This window comes from Dermacentor andersoni, chromosome 1 (genome assembly GCF_023375885.2).
Source record: "Dermacentor andersoni chromosome 1, qqDerAnde1_hic_scaffold, whole genome shotgun sequence".
In the NCBI taxonomy this organism is placed as follows: Eukaryota; Metazoa; Arthropoda; class Arachnida; order Ixodida; family Ixodidae; genus Dermacentor; species Dermacentor andersoni.
In genome coordinates this window covers 188,666,037-188,686,622 of record NC_092814.1, presented here as the reverse complement: position 1 = coordinate 188,686,622, position 20,586 = coordinate 188,666,037, and the positions used below count along the sequence as shown (strand labels likewise).

Genomic DNA, 20,586 nt, shown 5'->3' with positions numbered 1-20,586 from the left:
CAATAAATTAAGAAAAAATAGGTGTCTGCAGTATTCAGTGCTGACCTGTTCCAGAATTGTCAGAATCAGAGGCAAGCTACATTTTCATTGCAAAAGAATTGGATGTACTTTTGATTTATACTTTGTTCAGGAGCTCTGTCATTTCTACATAAGTTTTCTACACTGAACACATAGAAGGTAGGTGTGCATACAATTCAGGGGTTTGTTAGAATCTGGAAAATAATGGCATAAAAATCAGCGGTATGCTTCAGCACTGTCCCGCCTTTTGTTTAATTCAACCTACCAAATAACTAGATCAATTTCGTCGATCCCATCAGGGTCCAATTAACGAAAATCATTTATACCCACTTTCTTATGCACGCACCCCTTCTCTGTTTATCCCACCTGTCAATCATATCGAGACAACAAACATACAAGCCCACGTGCACAAAAAACCTCTCCTTATAAAAATCTTTTATAAAGCTGCACTGTTTGCCATCTGTCATTTAACACATGAGGAAGGAGCCAAGATGGCCCTAAAAAGTCAAGTATAATAAATCCTATGTTTTAGTTGGACGTGTCACTCACTTTGTATATTTAACACAACCAGACAGGTAACTGTCAATCGTTTAGCTTCGAACATCATGAGGTATTTTTGAGGTATTTTTTTTTCAGTCCAGAAACAAACCACTGCACTCCACCAAAAAACATCTCTCAAAGTATCCCCAGATTAGAACATACATTACAAAAATAAACTTTTACTTTTATTCTGGAGTCCAAAGCTTAAATGTGCGGTCAAAGGATGATGTCGCCAAGTATTTCCCATTAGGTGAAATGTCAGCACCCATAATTTTGCCATCGTGACCACTGAGGCTATGTATTGGAGTCCATTCAGGATTGGACCAGATCTGAAACAGCAAAACAATATATCAGCAGTAAAAAATGAAACCTTCATTGCTCACAACTGCCAGTGCTTGCTTTTGCTTTGAAAAGACTACCATGTGACATAATTTTACATTAAATCCTATAATACAAAAATTAACTGCCCCATTATTAATTCAATTATAAGAGGGTACAGCTCTGCTGGCAAATAACTTCATCGTGAAGAAGTGAGTAGGTGACATTTTCTGACATTATGATGTAGGTAGTTTGGCAAAAGGACAATGAATTGACAAACATTTAAAGGGGCCTTGGAATGCAAATTAAGCATGTAGTTTTTATTCCGAGTTTGCTTACTATATGACCTGACAATGATTCAGCAGCAGTGAAAGTGCCAAGATGAAAGCATATAATATTTTAGTTTCGCCCAAGAAATCAGTTTCCGCGCCAACCACAGCATCCCACACCAACAATTTTTGGCAGAAAGCACACAAGTTTATGCTGTTCATTTTGATTGGTTGGGCATGAAGATCACACTCTACATTTTAATGATGTGCATGTGAAAAAAAATGTTATGTTTTTTTTTTCAAAGCTGTATAGAGGTCGCAGCATTGCACAAAATAAAGTAAGGACCTTTGACAACTGACATATGTGCACTGTCCAACGATTTACACAAAGTGTTTGATTCACCTTGTGTCGCATTATGCCTGGTGACGATTCAGATTCTTCCAAAAGTGTTTTATCGTACAGGACGGCCCATAGTGCACCACTAATTTTCAGGATATTGCATTCCAATTCCGTCACGAGAAAAACTCATCAGAGCTTTAGCTTACCCATAAATGTATTGCAGCTGTTTACCGGTACACAAGAGATGGGTGTGCACAACAGCACTGGCATTGCCATCTTGTTACTTCAATTACAGCACGCCTTCCAACGGCCATGTTTACAGCCTTGTTCTACCTATGCTGCTACTGCAAAGGTGTTGGCAGCAACAATCATTAGTGCATACGTATACAATGCACGGTACGTGCACTTATTGCTTTCTCTACTTTCTCTTTTTTGCCATGCTACAAATGTACTGCTGGTGAAGTGCAACTTCAGTGTGTGATGACTGTTTTACACACTATAGTTCCTGAACTAAACGCTTCAAAACTGGAGTACACAAATAAACTAAGATTCTGCTTATCCCAAACTTGTGTTAAAACATTCCATTCGAGATAAATACTTAGAATACATTGCAATATGCTGGGGTAAACAAAGTTGTTTCTAAGCATTAATTCATTGCCTACATAACTTCAGAGTTCAAATGCAAATGTTTGCGCAAGTCGCATACTGGCTTCACATGAAAATCAAGCCTGGTGGAATGCAATACATGTGCTGCTCACAATGCAGTGGAAAAGTGGAGCCACATGTTTATTGTGGTTGTAGGCAGCACTGTTACACTTGATGATTTAAGCTGTTATTAACACCGAATGGTGGAACCAATCTCATTAGTACTAAGCACACTGCACATGAAAGAAAGCAGTCTGTGTGCACCAACATTACAAGCGAATGTGTGCACCAACATTACAAGCGAATCTGCATGCCATTGCTTTTCTCTACCACTGTGGAGGCAGCACTTGCAAAGAAAATTGTTCACTGTGCATACAGTAGTCATGAATTGAGGCAAGGGCTGGGATAATGCAGCAATTCTATTCCAATGCAATTCCTTTTCGCACATCATCAGTGGTCCAAGTAGCAATGCACCTACATTATCACTACAATCAGTCAATCATAAGGGGTGGATGATAAGAAAAGCACAGTATTAAGTGAAAGAAATATGTATATTATACCAGCCAAGGTTTCTCTCCTAGCATTTTAGTATAACAGGCTTAAAACAATGTACCACAAAATCTTAGTGTACTCTAATATTAACAGCATGTATGGTGTATTTTTGCATTCTTGTATATGTTTTAACTACACATGCTCATTCCAGATGCGCTTCCTAAAGAAAGCGAAATGGACCCCTTGTCTGGCCAAAATGGAGAGTGGAGACAGCACCACCTCCACGGAGGCAACTTTTGTCCTCGGTGATTGACAAAGAGCAGGGCGTTGCTCCTGTTTTGTTTACATCCTGGAGGTGGGGTGGAGTTTTGACAACGAGAGGGGACAGACCATGCACATGTGCGTATGTGTGAGATGGAGACAGACGCTCTTGAGACACCTGACAGAGCAGACATGTCTTACGGATGTTGTGTCTAACACTGCGACATCTTTCTTTGTTCTCTTGAATTGCTGCACAGAACGCAAGTTTTCTTTAATTTTTCCTTTTCAACCGAGTTTTGTGTTATCAATATTTCACACGGTGCTGAAACTCAGGAAAGGAGCGTCACAACCAACACTGGATGTGACTTTCAACCACTTAGATGCAAGAATATGTGCTTCCATGGATAGACTGACGCAAGGTGCGTTCATTGTGGCCACAACTATCGCATCTTGAACGAGGCCAAGCATGTCGTGCAAGAGGAAACATCAAGCCAAGTTACCACCCTGAGACACTGATTGGAAACAAGTAACGAGGAACTGCGTAACAACAATGAGAAGCTGGAGCCCCTTATCCCTGAAGTGGAGTTAGAGGCCAAGTATGGAGAGGCTGTATGATATGATGATGAGGCGACATCATCATATCATATACCATACCATGATTCCATGATCATACCATACCATACCATACCATGATCATACCATGATCAGTTGTCTGCAAGCAAAGCTGACCTCCCTTGCAAGCGGGCAACAGACAGCCTGAATCTGTGCACCGCAATCAAGTGACCACTAACGGGAAGAAACAGTTCTCTGAGATGATGGTGTGATGTTGCCCAAATTGCGCTTGGAGACCTTTGGCAGTGAGTTGGCCAACTGGATGCTCTTTTGGGAGCAATTCCAAAAAGCTATCTATAAGAACTCTCATCTCTTAATTTATGGAAAGTTCATCGCACATCGCAGCTTTGAAGAGTTGATGACAATGCTCAGTTAATTAACGCCCCCTAACCTTCCTGCACTCATCACCAGACTTAACCCTTTCACAGTTTTTGCCGTACATGTACGGCGGCGGTTTTCTGTCCCGCAAGGTCTTTGCCGTACGGGTACGGTTTCGACCCTCCGTTTGAAATTTCGCGCCATAATGACGATGCATGCGTACTGGGAGGTGCTGCCACCTCTTAGGACTTGCAAGAAGCATTTGAAATTTGTGCTACCTTCTTGGGGAGGTAAACAGAATTGATTTCTAACTTCAGCGCGTCGCGCAGACTGCGGCAACACCCCTTTTGTGGTTTCGGTTTCGCCGCGTGATCGCAACGGAGGCGCGCGAAACGTCATTTTTCTCTTTGTCGGCACTCTCTTGCAGAGGCGGTGGAAGTTGATTTCTATCTTGATTGGCGCTGCTCTTAGCTCGTTTATAACTGCCGCTCGCGAGGTGTTCTCGCTCTCAGCGGCAACGCGCTTTCGCGGTTTCAGTTCCTCCACGTGATCGCAACGGAGGCGCGCGAAACGTAATTTTTCTCTTTGTCGGCACGCTATCGCAGGGGCGGCGGAAGTTGATATCTATCTCGATTGGCACTGCTCTTAGCTTGTTTATCACCGCCGCTCGCGAGGTATTCTCGCTCTCTGCGGCAGCGCGCTTACGCGAGAGGGTGCCTCAGACCTCTGCCCAAGGCAGCCGCACGCAGAGAAGATGCCATGTGTGCCCCAACACAACTCGTCGCTTCAAGAGAAGAACATACACGCATTTTAGGTGTGCAGACTGCGATAAGGCGCTGTGGTGAGACCCGTGTTTCAAGGAGTACACACTCTGAAATACTATTGAACATTTTGCAGTTCTGAGTGATGCCGACACCAAAATACTGTTCCTAATTTTTTTTTACTATTTATTCCCGACTTTATACATCTTGTAGATTCAAGATCTGCAATAAAGTAATTTGACCACCTGGGAAAGTTTTTTTCAAAATAATTCGACCCTCAAAGAGTTGAGGACTGCCTTGACACCGTCCCACTTTCTCACTGGCAGAAGACTGCTAGCGCTTCCTGATGGTCGTCCCACCCTTCCATCTACAACTTCAGCCAAGGAAATGGTGTGAAGATGGAAACATTGCCAAAGAATATTAGACCATTTATGGCGTCGGTGGAGAAACAAATATTTACTGCTGCTAGGATCGACGCACAACTCCGCCAGCAAAGAGAACAACTCACTCAAGTAAGGCGATCTTGTCTTAATTCACAACGAAAAACTACCTTAGCTTCTCTGGAAAAGAGCCGTTATTTACGAGGTACTCCCCAGTCAAGACAGACAAGTCCTAGCCTGCACAGTGCGACTGCCAGATGGCAAATTTTTTCACCGGCCTGTGCAACTGTTACATCCAGTTGAACTCAGCAACTCTGGGGAAAAATGAGTTCGCTCATTTTTTGGGGGGCAGTGTGTTGTATTTTTGTATTGTTTTAACTGCATGTGCACACTCCAGACACGCACTCCAGGCCAAAATGGGCCCCTCGTGTCGCCGAAATGGTGAGTGGAGACGGCACCACCTCGATGGGAGCTACCTTTGCCATCAGTGATTGACGAAGAGTAGGGCGGCACTCCCGACAACAAGAAGGGGTGGACCATGCGCATGTGTGAGAAGAGACAAACGCTCTTTACGAGTACTGACAGAGCAGACATGTTTTACGCTGAAATGTTTTCCTGTGTTCTCCTGTATTGCTGAAAAAAATGTGTTTTTCATTTCTCCCTTCAAACCAAGTTCTGTGCTATCAATCTTTCATACATGGCCCCACCAGCAAATGGGTAGCCCTTTCTAACACACTAATACAAAAAAGATATGCCAAGGCTTACCTTAACAGTGTTGTCGTACGATGTTGTGACAAGGTATTCCCCAGACAATTCTGAAAGAACAGGAGGCTTTAAGTAAAAATTTTTGGGTGCACTTGAGTTTGCATGTTTAATTTGTACTTCCTGAAGGTGATTGACTGCAGTCAAACACAATTTAGCAATCTTTGATCAAACAAAATTTATTATATGATGAATTTCTTCATCTCTCTAGAGCAGAGCTGCACAACTCAAGATCAACAAGAGCCTAAACCAACACATCTGGGAGCCTCACAGGCCGCACTTTACAAGGAATGTTGCATCCTGGTAGAAAGGAATTCTGTTTGGTGTCATTCACTGACGTCCTCAGCAATGGCAGATCCAGAGGGAAAGCGAAGTCCTGTAATGCATGTCACACCTGTCCTTGAAGACAGAAGTCTGCTCTTGTTCCGAGTAAAAAAAACTAAAACAAACTGCACCTCACCGCCTTTCTAAAAAAGGCATCAGTTTCAATGCCTTGTTAGCTATGCTTACGTATTTGATTTTATCAAGGTTCCTACAAAACCGAGCCAGTAGCTGGTTTCTCTGCATGCCTTCTTGGTCTGGTGAACACTGCAGGTCGATGCAGTTCTATCTAGGCTGTACAGTAGTTGCAGTCTTCTGGCATCACCGAGAAAGCATTGCAAAACAGGTGGTCACTCTGTTTCTCATCTTCAAATGGCACGAGTGACACTAGAGAGTTCTTGAGCTGTTCTGAAGATTTCTTCACCTACAATGAAGTTTACCTTTAAATAAAAAAAGCACCTGATATTGATAGTTCAATTGATATGATTCAGACTGGCAGCATGGTAAGAAATTAGCCCACCCAGCAGTGCTCACTTTGTTACGAGCTCCTTAAAATGTGATAATGAAGAGTAGCAAGTTATTTGTATCAGCCTAGTAGAAAGTCTCGACCGACGTCATTGGTGCCAATGTTAACAAATTCAAATAACCTTGACTGACGCTTACTCCCAATGTGCCACAACATGAGAAAATTTTTGTGGAGATTGAAGTAAGGTGAAGCAAAAAACGAAAGCATCTATTTGAAGCAGTGTACCGAACCAAACCCGAACTGAAAACCGTACCGGAACCGCACTTTTGGTTGGAACTGAACGTGAACCCAAATCAATATTTTTGGAACATGCCTAACCCAAACAAAACATGAACCAAAAAAAATATAATAGTTACCAGTTCAGCACAAAACGGTTCAAGCATGTAAGGTGACAACGGGTGCTCAATAGTTCGCACGATTGTTCGAATGCTGTAACTACTTCAATCAGCACACCCTACTAGCAGATTGTTACGACTCGGGAGTTTGGTTGTGTGTGAGAATGGGGATAGACAATGGGTATGTACTGGTAACTTTGGCCACCACGGCAGAGACACTTGCACTTCTGAAGTCAACAATACCAGTTGTGTTCTGCGGCAGAAAAGTTGTTCGAAGAGGCTTCGTGGAATCGACATTTATGGTGGCACTCCCAATTCAGTTGTTACGTCAATTTGTTACTAAATGCAGATAAACTAGATAAACACAGAGATCGGAAAAGATGATGTAATTGAGTGATATGAAAGAGCTCAGCTGCATGACTTATTGTAAGCATAACACTATGGTCGCTAATGAATGCCATCACTTTCTCAGTGAGCGGCAAACACTGCTGCACACAGCACGCGAAATCTGGTTTTGTTATGTGCCATGGTTCAATGCACATTAACTGCTTAACCAAGCAGAGTACAATGCTCTTCGAGTTGTACAATTTATTTGTGGGGCACAATGTGCATGCTTTTGACATCTTTGTCCACCCTTAGCCAGCACAAGACTATGTGCCACGTGCTGATGTGCAAGAAAGATCAACGTATGGTTCAGCACAAACCGTCCTTGTTCATTTTTCAGAAGCATCAATGTCCTACCTATTCTAAAAAAGCAGCAGACTGAGTCAAACGTCAAATTCTGGCTTCTTTCTTTGCTACAGACTTGAAGTTTGAAGTCGTAATTTAAGTAATACAATGTGAATTCACACCGTATTTGACACCACAGGTCATATGCCACAGTTCGCTCACCACCAGTCCTGTAGTAAAGACCTGAAGCAAAACTAAAATTAACCGACTCTGCTGCTGTCAAAGAAGCGAGTATGGAAGCTATGCAGACCTCACGCTCACACAGAGAGTCTCAATCAATTACGAGGGTTGTCCGTAAAATAAGGTTCACAAGGAGCTGCAGTTGCAATGAACGCTGTTACGTGGGATCCGCCACCACTGGCGTGTAACTTGGTTCCCCCTCTCCCAGTCCCTGCCCCAGCGAGCTGTCTGCAATGCTCAGTCTTGGCTTGGCAGCCGTTAGAGATGGAGCTCCCACTCGCTTCTCCCACCAGGTGCGAACAGTGGAACCCCGGTTAAATGTCCCCCGGTTTTGCAACGACCCGGGTTTTACAACGGATTAGCTCAGTCCCGGCAAAGTCCCCATAGAAGCAATGCATTGAAAACCCCGGTCATCCGACACAATTTTACGCCTGAACCGCGTAATACGACGACCCTCACGAAGCGCGGGACACAACGGCGGATGAAAGAAAAGTGCCGCGGGTCTCTTTCCTCGCTCTGTCTCTCCGCATGTGGAGCGCTTGACACCGGTCGACCGGTACGCTCCGGCGCAGCTTTCTTCCCAGCCTCGTCTCATCGTTCCCTTCTCTCTCCCCTACCAGCAGCTGCCCGCGACACTCACTGTGCTGAAAGAGCGCCTTTTCTTCTCCACAATCACTTCCTCCCTCTCTTCTCGGCGGCGTCGCCTCTCGTCGCGCTGGGGAAGCGTTTCTCTCCTTCCAGTTTCCCAGCAGCAGATCACCGACAAGGTAATGCGGAGAGGCCTAGGTTTATCGCATGTGTTCTTCGTCGTAATCCTAGCGGCCAGCATTCAGCGGAGGTTTTGAGTTGTGTGGAGCAACGCGACGCACCATGTCCCGAAAGCAGACAGTTCTGTCGCTCGGCGATAAGCTGAATATTATCGAGGAAGCGGAAAAGCGGCATGGAGTCACGAAAGCCAGCACTGCCCGGGACCTTAAGATACCCAAATCTTTGCTTAAGACGATTCTGGCAAACAAAGCGGTGATATTGCAAAATGCCAACAAGTTTGGGCTCAAGCGGAAAGCGGCAAAAGAAGGACAGCATGAGAAGCTGGAAAAAGTTCTCATCAAGTGGCTGGATCAAGCATGAAGCTCTGCGATCAACGTTGACGGCGACATTGCATTGCGTCTGGGCATTGATGACTTTCAGGCATCGAACAGGTGGCTGGATCGCTTTAAAAAACTAAACACGATTATGTAAGCCGCTCCTGCGGGGAAAGCACTTCCGTGGACGTTTCAACAGTGAACGAGTGGATGGAGTCGCTGCCGGAGACGATTTTTCAACGCCGATGAGAGCGTTATTTTTTACCATATGCAGCCCGAGCAAACCCTTGCGTTTAAGTGTGACAGCTGTCATCGTGGCAAGCGTAGTAAAGAGCGTGTGACGGCACTATTCTGTGCTAATGAGGACAGTTCCGAGAGGCTGCCCATGCTCGTTGTTGGAAAGTTTGCAAAGCCATGGTGCTTTAAGAACTTGAAGACGCTGCCGTGCAGCTACAACTTCAACAAAAAGGCGTGGATGACGTCTTCACTCTTCAGCAATTTTTTGCAGCAGCTGGATAACAAAATGGGTGATAAGGACAAGAAAATATTGCTTTTTGTGGACAATGCACCGTGCCACCCACCCGATACGTCCAGCCTGAGGAACATAAAGATTGTTTTTTTTTTCCGCCCAACTGCACAAGCCAGCTGCAGCCGCTGAATGCCGACATCATTAAGTGCATCAAGCAAGGGTACCGGAAGCAGTTAATGCAGCGTCAGCTGGCGGCTATGGAGTGCAGCGAGTCAGGAAAAAAGATCACTGTGCTCGACGCCATGCATTTTATTGCCAGTTCGTGGAACACAGTGTCACGAAGCACAATCGCTAACTCGTTCAAGCACTGTGGCTTTAAGCGAGAGACTGCCTCCTCTGCTGGAGACGCAACAACCTCAATGCCGCTCGAGGCCGATCCAGGCTTCGCCGACGACGATTTCGAGGGTTTAAACCTCACCACGACCTTCGCCGAGTACGTCTAGGCCGACGGCAACGTTGCGACTGTGCGAGGTGTCGTTGGATGACACCATCGAGGAGGCTTTGCCTAGTGCCGACACCGCTGCGACATCGGACAAGGACAATGACGACGCCACAGATGCTGTGCCTGTGCCTACCACATTCGCCGAGGTGCTACGACACAGACAGCATCCGGAATTTCATCTGTTCACGCGACGCCGCAGAGAACCTCCTTTTGGACGTTGCCTAACTCGAGCGAAAGCTCTTGGTTCATGAATCAAACAAGGTCCAAAAGAAACTTATCGACTTTTTTAAAAGTTCGAGCCGGCTGGCGGGAATCGGGGCGGTGGGCAGTGGAGTGCCATAAAGGTTCATTTGAATAAAGCATGATTGGTACCTGTACTGCAGCATTAATTCTTATCGCATTTACTTTTTTGGTAATTTGCATTTCCAAGCCCTGCAGAGTATGTTATAGTAGTTTACATTAAAGTTTCTTGTAAATCCGTTGCACGAAATAAGTAGTATATATATAGGTATAATTTATGTTCGGATTTTATGATGCCGCATTTTACGACGCTTTTTTGCGGTCCCGAGAAAGTCGTATAATCGGGGTTCCACTGTACGCTCTGTGATTCGTTTTTTGTGTGCAAAAAAACACTGCGCCGGTGGACATTCATTCCCAACTGTGTGAAGTCTATGGAGAAAAGTGTATGAGCGTACAACATGTGTGCAAATGGTGCAGAGAATTAAAAGACAGACGCGCAGATGTAGATGACGAACAGCGTTTTGGACGGCCATCAGTTTTCGGATGAAACGATTGCGAAAGTGGAAGAAAGAATGCTGAAAGATTAAAGCGTGATGGTTTGGGAGCTCTGCGAGATGATCCCTGATGTCAGCAAGACCTGCATTGACAAAATTTGGCAGACCATTTAGGGTATGCCAAGGTTTGTGCAAGGTGGGTCCCGAGAATGCTTACGGAAGACCACAAACGGCAGCGAGTTGAAGTGGCCTGCGAATTTATTCAGGCTCATGAAATCGATGGCGGGGAATTCTTGGACTTAACTGACACTGAGGATGAGAGCTGGGTCCACTACACGACACTGGAAATGAAACAACAATCCCGTCAGTGGAAACATCCAGAGTCGCCGAAGACGCGGAAGTTAAAACAAGCACTGTCTGCTGGCAAAGTGATCACGAGCGTCTATTGGGACAGGAAGGGGTTATTGTGCGAATTCATGCCTGCGGTACAACAATCAATGCGGACTGCTACTGTGAGACGTTGCAGAGCCTTCACCATGCGATTCAAAACAAGAGAGGCATGCTCACGAAGGAAGTGCGTTTCCATCAGGACAACGCTCGTATGCACATCGCCCGTGTAACAAACGATCTCATCAACAAATTTGGATGGGATACTGTCACACACACACCCTACAGCCCAGACATAGTCCCAAGTGACTACCATCTCTTCCCTGAATTGAAGAAACATCTGGGTGGGACGCATTTCAGAACCGGAGAGGAGCTAAAAGAAGTTCTAAGCTACCTTTACAGTGCGGCGAGAAAGTTCTACGATTCAGGAGTAAAGAAGATGGTACACCATATGCAAAAATGCATTGATCTCAACGGCGATTATGTAGAAAAATAGGGGAAAGTCTAAGCTTTCCAAAAATGTATTATTCAATGGCAATAAACATGTTTTTTATTGTGAAGTCATTGGGAACCTTATTTTACGAACAACCCTCATTTCTCTGTCTTTAAGATCTACATGAAAATTTCCATGTATTTATGTAATAGGCAAATTTCAGCCTCCTCTTGACGAAACTTGCACATGCACAATGCAGACAAGTCAATAGTACTTTGCAGCATATTGCCATGGGGCAGGATAAAATCGACTGCACTGAACAACTTTGTGAACTGATTCAGGGAGGGTTGCGAACTGTTATACATTCTTATTGCTCTGAACCAGTACTGAACCGGAATGAAATTGGAGCTTGTTGAACCTGAACCAAGCGCACATTTTTTCAGTTCAACACCTTGATATGCACTCACTATCGTTTGCTACCATTTTATCGAAACATTTGGGAAAATAGCATGTTCAATTCAATTATGGATTCTGCACATCTAGGCTATGGTAAATCGAATATGTTTGGTGGTCATGTGCTTTTATTATCTGCTCCCTACAGGAGATTGTATGCTCCAATGCATTTTTTGTTTTAATGTGCCTGCTACCGCCAACAGTTCATGATGAGAACATTGTCGTTTTTCTCATCCTATATATAGCCATGCTGATTGGAGCATTGGCACACCAAAGATGTCAGAACTCGGCCGCATGCAATATGCTGTGCAGCCCTGCTCTACAGCATGCGCCCATACATGTGCACATGCAGGCACGAGCGTGCACGCACATACACACACACACATGCACACACACATGCACACACACTCTCTCTCTCTCTCTTCAGTAGCCTCTCTGAGAGAGCTACCCACATGAAAGCACCGAGAAAAATGCTTTGCAACACTCATTTCATTTGTAGTCTTTGTACACTGCCAGCACTGGTACCATTTGTGTTCCATTTGTGCTCAATGGGTGCTTGGATGCATGTAAGCAGGAGTTGACAGATTCTGTGATCTGGCGGCAACAGCTGAATCTAGTGGTATTTAGTTGACCTTTGTGACTGACTATAATAGCGGACAACTTTCTTGGCTATGAAGCGAAAGCTATGGAGGTGGAACTCCAGCACATCATTGTATTTGTATGCAATGTAGTCCAGGCAAGCTCAGCACCAGTTTCGGTTTCTCCGACCTTGCACAACTTCTTCACTTTAGTGAAGGCAGAGACAACTCGGCGTGAATCAATCAATGTTTATACACATCCAATATATACAGAATTCTGAATAGCGAGGAACGCAGCCTGTGTTGGAGTCTCCAAGCGGCCATATGACCTCAGCATCGGTTGGGACTTGGATGCGCAACTTACACTGGTATCGGTAGAGCTGACGCCGCAGTCAGCTCGCTCACTCATTTGCACATACAGTTGAACCCGGTTATATCGAACTCGCAAAAAAAACGCCTATCAGTTCGACATAGAGCATAATTTGATATAAGCCTGCCAAATAATTGATGTCATAAAAGCACATACCGTTTACAAGATCACTTTATTGATGTTTCACATAAGTTAGTCCTGCATTCTCTTCTGCTTGGGCAATTTCGCTGCCTGCGACGCACGCACTTCCCCACATTGTCAAAAGGAGTCTGAGCAGCTGAGGATGCAACCTTCCGCATTCGCGCAGAAGCACCGGACTAGTGCGAGTGCACCAATCACTTCGGAGGATGTGGGCAAAGGACCGTCGTTGCTTTCCTCGTTCTGCCCACTTCCACTTGTGCTCGGTACGATGTCGGCGATGTAGTCTTCGTTTTCGGGCTCTCCCGTGGTCACGACAGCGTCATCTGCACTCACAAACTCGTCCACCGTTGATTCGTCAACAGCTTCCGGAAATTCTGACAGCTCGCTCCAAACTTCAGTAACACCGGCAACGGCTTCGTCGCATTCATCAGAATTTACAGTCATCATCGAGCACGTAGAAACCGGCACGTATGAAGTACCATTTGTACACGGCCGTGTGTACGCGTCGGGTGCCACGGGCACCAGGTCGCGAGTTTGGCCACTTTAGCCCTAATCGTGCCGAGAGTGCTCCTCGGAATCTTGCACGCTGCGGGGACATCCGACTTCTCATCGCGTTCGACCTGATTTATGATTTCGAGCTTCATGACGAAAAGTGAATTCTGCCGCTTCACTGCGGGAGAATGCCCACAATTCTGCCACTTCACTGCGGGAGAATGCCCACAAGGCACAAACACAATGAACCAGAAAAGCAGTGACACAACTAGCACTTTCGCCATCTTGCACGAATTTTTCGCAGGAGGGGGGGGGGGGGGTGTCGACAGCTCGCCCGAGCAGCCAGAGGCAGCACGGTCACAGTAGGGAGAGCGGTTGGATGGAGCCACGCCGCCGGGTTTCCCCGCTACCAAGAGGGTAAGCCAACTTCTGGGGGCATTTTTCCGCCACTTGACGTTCGATATATCAGGAGTCGCTGCTATTTTTGTTCGATGTAAGCATAATTTTTGCTATATAGTATACTCATTGTAACTATACCGTGACCAGAAATTGTTCGATATATAGAATTAAATGTAAACAGGTTCGATATAGTCGGGTTCGACTGTACTGACGGTTGCAATTTCCAGATGGGTTCGCTTTGTTTCCGCATAGATGCTGCAAACACTTGTTTTGTGTGCTCTAACAGTATTTTGTTGTTCAAGTTGGTCAACAGTTTCTTAGGGAGTTGATTGGTGAGACAGCAAGCGACAAACACTCACCAGAAGACACCAGGCACCAGGCACCATTTTGCCTTTGAAGAATGCATAACACATGCGACAGTCTGGGGTATGCAAAAGCTCGAAAGGGCAAACTACAAATACAATACCAGAAAGTGACTGGTAAAAGTTATGTGTCATTTCAAATTATGTGCTGTAAAAAACTAAAAATATTGTTTCCTATTTCCCACGTGAGAAAATGTGAACTACGAGACAATTTACAGGAGTGGTGAAAAAGGCACACAATGGTTTCGTAGCCTTCGCTTCATAGCCAAAAAAAGTTGTCCCTAAGTATGGTGTAGTAAGCAATACATGGGGTAGCTTTCTACATGATTTACAAATGCCAGCATTCGCATGGTGATGTTTTTGTGTCACATGACATGCTTTTACAAATTTGACAGTTTCTTCATTAGTGAGAAGAAAAGATCAACTTTTGAGTGCCACAGCAATATTAGCTAGCTATGAAATTTATATGCACAAAATAAATTGCCTTGACGTCAGCAGTGCTTACATTTTTTGTTCTAACGCCATTTCCAGTGATCAGTGGCCAGTGCATTAGCAGAAGGGTCATCACTGTTGCGTGTTCATTAGAAGGTAGGGTACCAGCATACACTGCATGCTAGTGCACGCAGCACATTTCCACAAGCACAAGGCGCCTTTCGAGCAGTTTTATTTTTCAAAGGTTATTTCCAATTACCGTTATCTCACCATCTCATGCTTGGGCCTCGGGGAAGTGTATTGGTTATTCCTTTTCAGGTAGCGTTCATATAATGATTAGGTGTGGACATTGACCAAATTTTTATGCATGTCTCATGAAAATGTGCTCACTGACGTGTTAGCCAACAGTTGCTTCGTAGGAAACAGAATTATTTAGACTGCTAACAGCACTGAAACCTTCACTTCATATAATTTTTTATGTGAAAGCTTTTTGGGTTGCAAGCAAAACTTTGTTAGAGCAATCTTCAACTTCTAATATAAAGAAGTTCCATAGGAAAAATACACATGTATCAAGTGGATTCAGTTAAGAGAGGTAAGCAAAGACAATGCATACTTTCAAAAATTACCCTTGACACAAGGTTGTGATGAGCAGGAATGGTGTATTCACACTTTCTTTGCCTTAAGTCCCACAGCTTGATAGTGTTGTCTTCACTGCCAGTGGCCAGGACATAGCTGAAGTCCAACGCAGTCAGGTTAATAACGTACAAGGAAATTATATACATTTAACTCTAACTCAACCATTTTAGTTTCCATGCACTAATTGTTTGCTCATACAAGAAGTGTCGAATAATTGTTCTTGCACATTAACTTGAAATCTTTAGACAAACATACTGTAATTATGATTCCCAATTCAATTAACTAAAATTGTTGCAACTTTATTGAGATTGTAACATAAGTTATGTCACTTAACTATCACCAATGCTTTGCACCTTTGTTGTCAATGAAAGTGGAGGCCTCACACGTCAGATTGCTTTAGGGCATGCCAGGACATGGAAGCAATATAAATAAAAGTTCAAAACAAGTTTAAGAATACTTTATATAATTTACAGTGAAGCATATGTGCAAGATGACACTCTTTATTGAAGACACAATGCTCAAGTGCTTCTCTACGTTTCTTGTCATTTCGTCTTCGTTCACGCTTTAAACTTTTTAAAATATAGAATACCAACTATACCAACTACCCAAACTGCCACCCCTTAAGTTTTAGCCCCATAGAAGATAGTAGCAGAGACTGACGCAGAAAATCACAGCAATAGTTATACAGGATGTTTCTATAACAACTAAGCTTAAACAACTAGCTGACAACTAAGCTATGACAACTACGTTTAAAAATAGCCCTTTTGAAAAAAAAAAAAGGATGGTTCTTTCAAAGACGTGTCAGAGGTGGCGACCTCAGGTTGAGAGGTGATATGTGGTAATTAGTCACAAATTAAAAAAATAATATTTACCTTTTAACTTTTAGTTGCAGTGGGAAAATCGTAATTGTGAAACTGAAGCGAGCTCTCCATATTAACTTTGGGCGGTCAGAGTGCACGAAAGTGAAACAGGGAGGATGCAGCAAGAGCAAAGCCATGCCCCTCGAGACAACATTCTGCTTACGTCAGCCAGCAGCAGGCAACAAGCATGCTGCAGCTCCATACTACTAGCTGTCACATATTGCTAGCTGCCTACTGCTGGGTGACATAACAGAACGTCACCTCAAGGGGCGCAACTTTGCACTTGCTCCAGCCTCCCAGATTGTTTTACGCGCTGGGACAGCTGAATTCGTCGTGCCACAGCTCCACAGGTAATTGAATTTTTCCAGATCCAAAAGTTAATATGGCTTGTACGGAGAGCTCACTTCAATTTCCCATTACAATGATCCCACTGAAACTAAAAGTTTAGAAGTTAATTTGTGTTGACTAGTGACTAATTACTACACATCATCTGTCATACCATGGTCCACCATAAACGGCATGTTTCCCAAGAAATGGTCCTTTTATTTCAAAACAGCTATTTTTAACTTAGTCTTCATAGAAACAACGGGTATTATTATACAACAGAAGAGACACCCGAGAAGCATGCATCACCGCTTCCACTCACCCATTGGGCGAGAAGCAGAGGCTTAGCACAGATTTCAGATGACCATCTAGAAACATGATGCAACGCCCAGTACGGAGGTCCCAGACACGCCCAAATGCATCCATGCCACTAAAAAAACATGAAGACAAATGCAGTTAGATAGACAGAAGATATACAGCAGCTTTCTTAAAACTTTTAGGAACCTAAGATTAGCCAAATTGTCATGAACTGTGGCTCAGCAACTGCTAACTCTTCACAGAAAATTTAGGAAGAAAGTAAAGCCGCCTTCAGGGATGCTGCAAGTAGACTGTGATGTAGCACTATACCAGTTCGTAACTAAGAGTTTTCCTACGCTGTTTTTCATTACTGTTACTTAAGTTGCAGAAACAACAGAATAGAAGATTAATTGGGTCAGCGTGTCTGAGATGTAAACGTCACATAACACTAACGACATTGCCAAAAATAAAAAGAACAGGTTACACTGCTGTGAAAAATTTTAAATAAAGAAAGCTTTCATAGAGCAAAGTTTGGTTAACTGCAAAGACTTGAGGTTCAGCCTTCATATGTTGCACAGCAATACACACCATGGCCAATGCTGTGGTGAGCTTCAGCAAAAATGGGAACGTGCCACCTCTGTAGCAGGGCAGTGAGTGTACAGCCTGGTTATCAGCAGTAAAGTGGCACAACATTGCTACATGAAAAACAGCACCACATTATAAAATGGCAACACTTCCAATGATTATGTACCACGATCGCCCTATACAGTAAAACCTTGTTAATTCAGATTTGACAGGACCGAAGAAACGACCAAGTTAACCAAATGTTGAATTATTGAGGATATCAAGAAAGCAATATATACATACTTCCTACACCAATCAGTCTTTATTTACTTAATAAATTCGCAACCCTTGCTTCTATTTCACAGAAAATTAGTGGAGAAGCGGCAATTCTCGTCATCTCACGACTCCCTCAGCAATGCAGCCCGTTTGGCTGTGGCACAAGACATGCGTCTTCATTAGAGTAGACATGGTTTTCACAACTATGCACACATCCCATCCAGATTATTTTTCGCCAGTGCCAGTGCACAAAGACAAAATGAAACTACTGCTTGCCGCAACCTCTGTGAATGAGCCCACGGTCGTTATCGACGCAATCGTGAATGGTGACCATGCAGATCTGAAGGCACGCAGCCAACGCACGCACCGAGTCCAAATGAAATTACTGTTCGTAGTTGTTATCGATGCAATTAAGGATGGTGACTACAGAATTCTCAAGATACGTATGGCCAGCGTGAAATCATGTGTGGCAGTTTAAACTCACAAAAAGACACGAAGCATTTGGTGTTTGTCATTTTCGTATAGTTTCCACTAATGACTACAGTCCCTTCATTTCAATTGGCCGTTTTTGCTCTTTTGTGTCGCACATTTGCGGCACTTCACACTCGCCACATTCAGAGGGTTGTACAAATTAAACGCTGTGCAGCCAAATACGCCTGAAGTAACCAGAGTTTGATGCCATTAAATAATGCATATGCCTGCCGGGACCAAAGGCAGAGTCTGAGTTAACGAGGATCGAATGATTGAGGTTTTACTACAGGACAACCACCTCTTCCAGTGACCTCAGTAACTTGTCCTGCATCAATCAACTCTATAGCCATAGCCACATTCTTGCCCACGCTGCTGAGTCAAGTTATGTATCCGATGCCTGTGACATCGAGACAAGTGTTAAACAGGTCACACTTACCCAGTAGCAGCCAATGAACCATCACATTGGAAGCTAATGTCATAAACAGCTTTGCTGTGCCCTTCTTGGTGTAGCACCTCTGTTTCAGTTTCCAAGTCTATTAGGCGCCAAGAATGATCAAATCTAAAAGAAAAGGCACAAGAGATTTGAGTGTGCATACAGACTAGGGAGAAGAAATGAAAGGTTACATACACACAGCATGCTAAGAAGCGTCCAGACGGGTGGAATGCCACTCTGGAGACCCTGTGTGGGCACAACCCTCTCAATGAGCTGATTGGCTCTTCACTAAAACAAAGAAAAGAGAAACAAATAATTGCATAGTAACACAGCTCATCCTTTAATGCGTAAAGCAATGAGCGCAGCATAAAATAGTAAAAGAGCACAATATTAACACAAAAGCCAGGACTGTGTAGACTGTGTATAAAAAAGTGGACTGAAGAAGCACAAGAGAAGCTCTCGGAAGGTACAGGCAAATTAATCACAGAAATCTACACTATCCACCCAACATGCAGACATAAAGGGGACGTCCTAGCTTACATTTAATGTTTTAAAAGAATGCTGATGATGCTGTCCGTTCAGATGAAACTGATGCAGCACTCTTTTCAGTTGCCTTGTGGAATTCATGGTAGTTTATTTTTGTATTCTATGGAGTCAGTCAATTGGCTATGGTTAATTAAAAAAAAATTCAATCTTTTTTTCCAGCCATCGTTTCATGTACCAGTTTTAAACCATAATGGAAAACGAATTTTTTTTTACCACACTACCATTATTCTTTTTTTCTTTTCTTCTGTGGAAGAGAAAATGCTTGAATGTGACAACAGTACTAATAGTACAAGAACGAGACACAGAGAGAAGAGGCGAGACATATAAGCGCTTGTGTGTCCTTTTGCCTCCTTTTTCCATGTCCCATTCTTGAGCTATATTACTTTGTCATAATTTACCAGCAAGCCCAAAACTGCTCTTGTCAATTTGGATGCGAGAACAATTAAGTCAAATAATGAACTCTGCTTAGTGCCTAGTTCAGCATCTCCATCAAAGTTGACCCCAATATTTCTTGGCAGCAAGTGACTGCACAACAGTTGCTCTTTAATCCATCTACTGTCAATACTGCATGGAGTGTTCCAACTTCATTCAAAACCTCGTAAAACCTCGTTGATAGGTTCCTCTTTGTTAATTTTACCTGGCTCTTACGCTTTGATACACCAGTCCCATTTAGTTCCCATAAGGTCATGTGTGTTAGTTTCTCAGTTATGCCCTAAAACAGTGATCGCACACCAGTGATGTGGTGACATTTGTAAGTAGTGCTTCCACTGAACGCCACATGTCACTGCTGAAAATGGTTACCTCACAGCATCTGCAAGGCAACACAGTAGAATAGCCATTGCCGTGTTGAGATTGTCACCGATATGAAGACCACTCATGACGCCGAAAGCAAAGAGGAGGTTGACAAAGGCACAAGCAGTCGTGCCACACCTGTTTGCAGACCTTTTTCGTGGCCTCCAATATCTTGCACATTTACTTTGATATATACACGGCTGCACATACACTGAAGAAGGGTTGCAAGTGCTCGAAAAGAAGTTATTAAAGACTCGACCGAAATTCCACATGGAAATCACAAGCTTCATTTATGCAAGTCGCAGCTACAACTGCTCCAAAAACCTAACATTCAACCTAACTGCCAGGCAGCAATAGAACGAGCTTCACTCAGCAGGTTTTCAATAGTTTGACGGCTTTGCATTCAACTTCAAATCAAGTTCCGTGTAGGAGTAGCTTTTTGCCACATCTGTAGTGCTGCCGCAAGTGTGACTGGATGTTACGTTTTTCTGGAGCACGTATTCTCTTCCTGTGGCCTCCCAAATAACATATTAACGGGGTCCTGCTGTGATTGCAGTGGCGGCATTGATGGACTGGTTGGAATAGCCTAGCAGACACAGCTAGGCCAGGAGAATGCTTCGCATGCCATGCATTTACCCTCGCTACATTTACAAGCGAGCTGCGTGGCATGAAGCTGACCATCATGTTAGTCCATGCTCCTATATAAGAACTTGTTGAGAACCATACATACAGCAAACCTTTGTTAT

General features: G+C 43.9%; 1 protein-coding gene across 9 annotated transcripts in view; it reads right to left on the bottom strand.

Moving 5' to 3' along the window:
• Positions 1-20,586, bottom strand: part of U4-U6-60K (U4-U6 small nuclear riboprotein factor 60K) — a 107,952-nt gene that overhangs the window by 31,509 nt on the left and 55,857 nt on the right. For 8 of the 9 annotated variants that reach the window (XR_011894945.1, XR_008609031.2, XR_008609030.2 and 5 more), the window contains exons 10-15: positions 18,698-18,790; positions 18,506-18,628; positions 16,784-16,891; positions 15,255-15,373; positions 5,720-5,769; positions 742-887 (exon numbers count right to left, since the gene is read on the bottom strand). Coding sequence is in view for 2 of the 9 variants with exons in the window: in XM_055062893.2 (XP_054918868.1) it covers positions 744-887; positions 5,720-5,769; positions 15,255-15,373; positions 16,784-16,891; positions 18,506-18,628; positions 18,698-18,790 (637 nt within the window). In the remaining 7 variants the exon portion in view is untranslated. Of the gene's footprint in view, positions 1-741; positions 888-1,691; positions 1,830-5,719; positions 5,770-15,254; positions 15,374-16,783; positions 16,892-18,505; positions 18,629-18,697; positions 18,791-20,586 lie in introns of those variants that run through there. The other variant, XR_008609034.1, reaches the window with a different exon arrangement.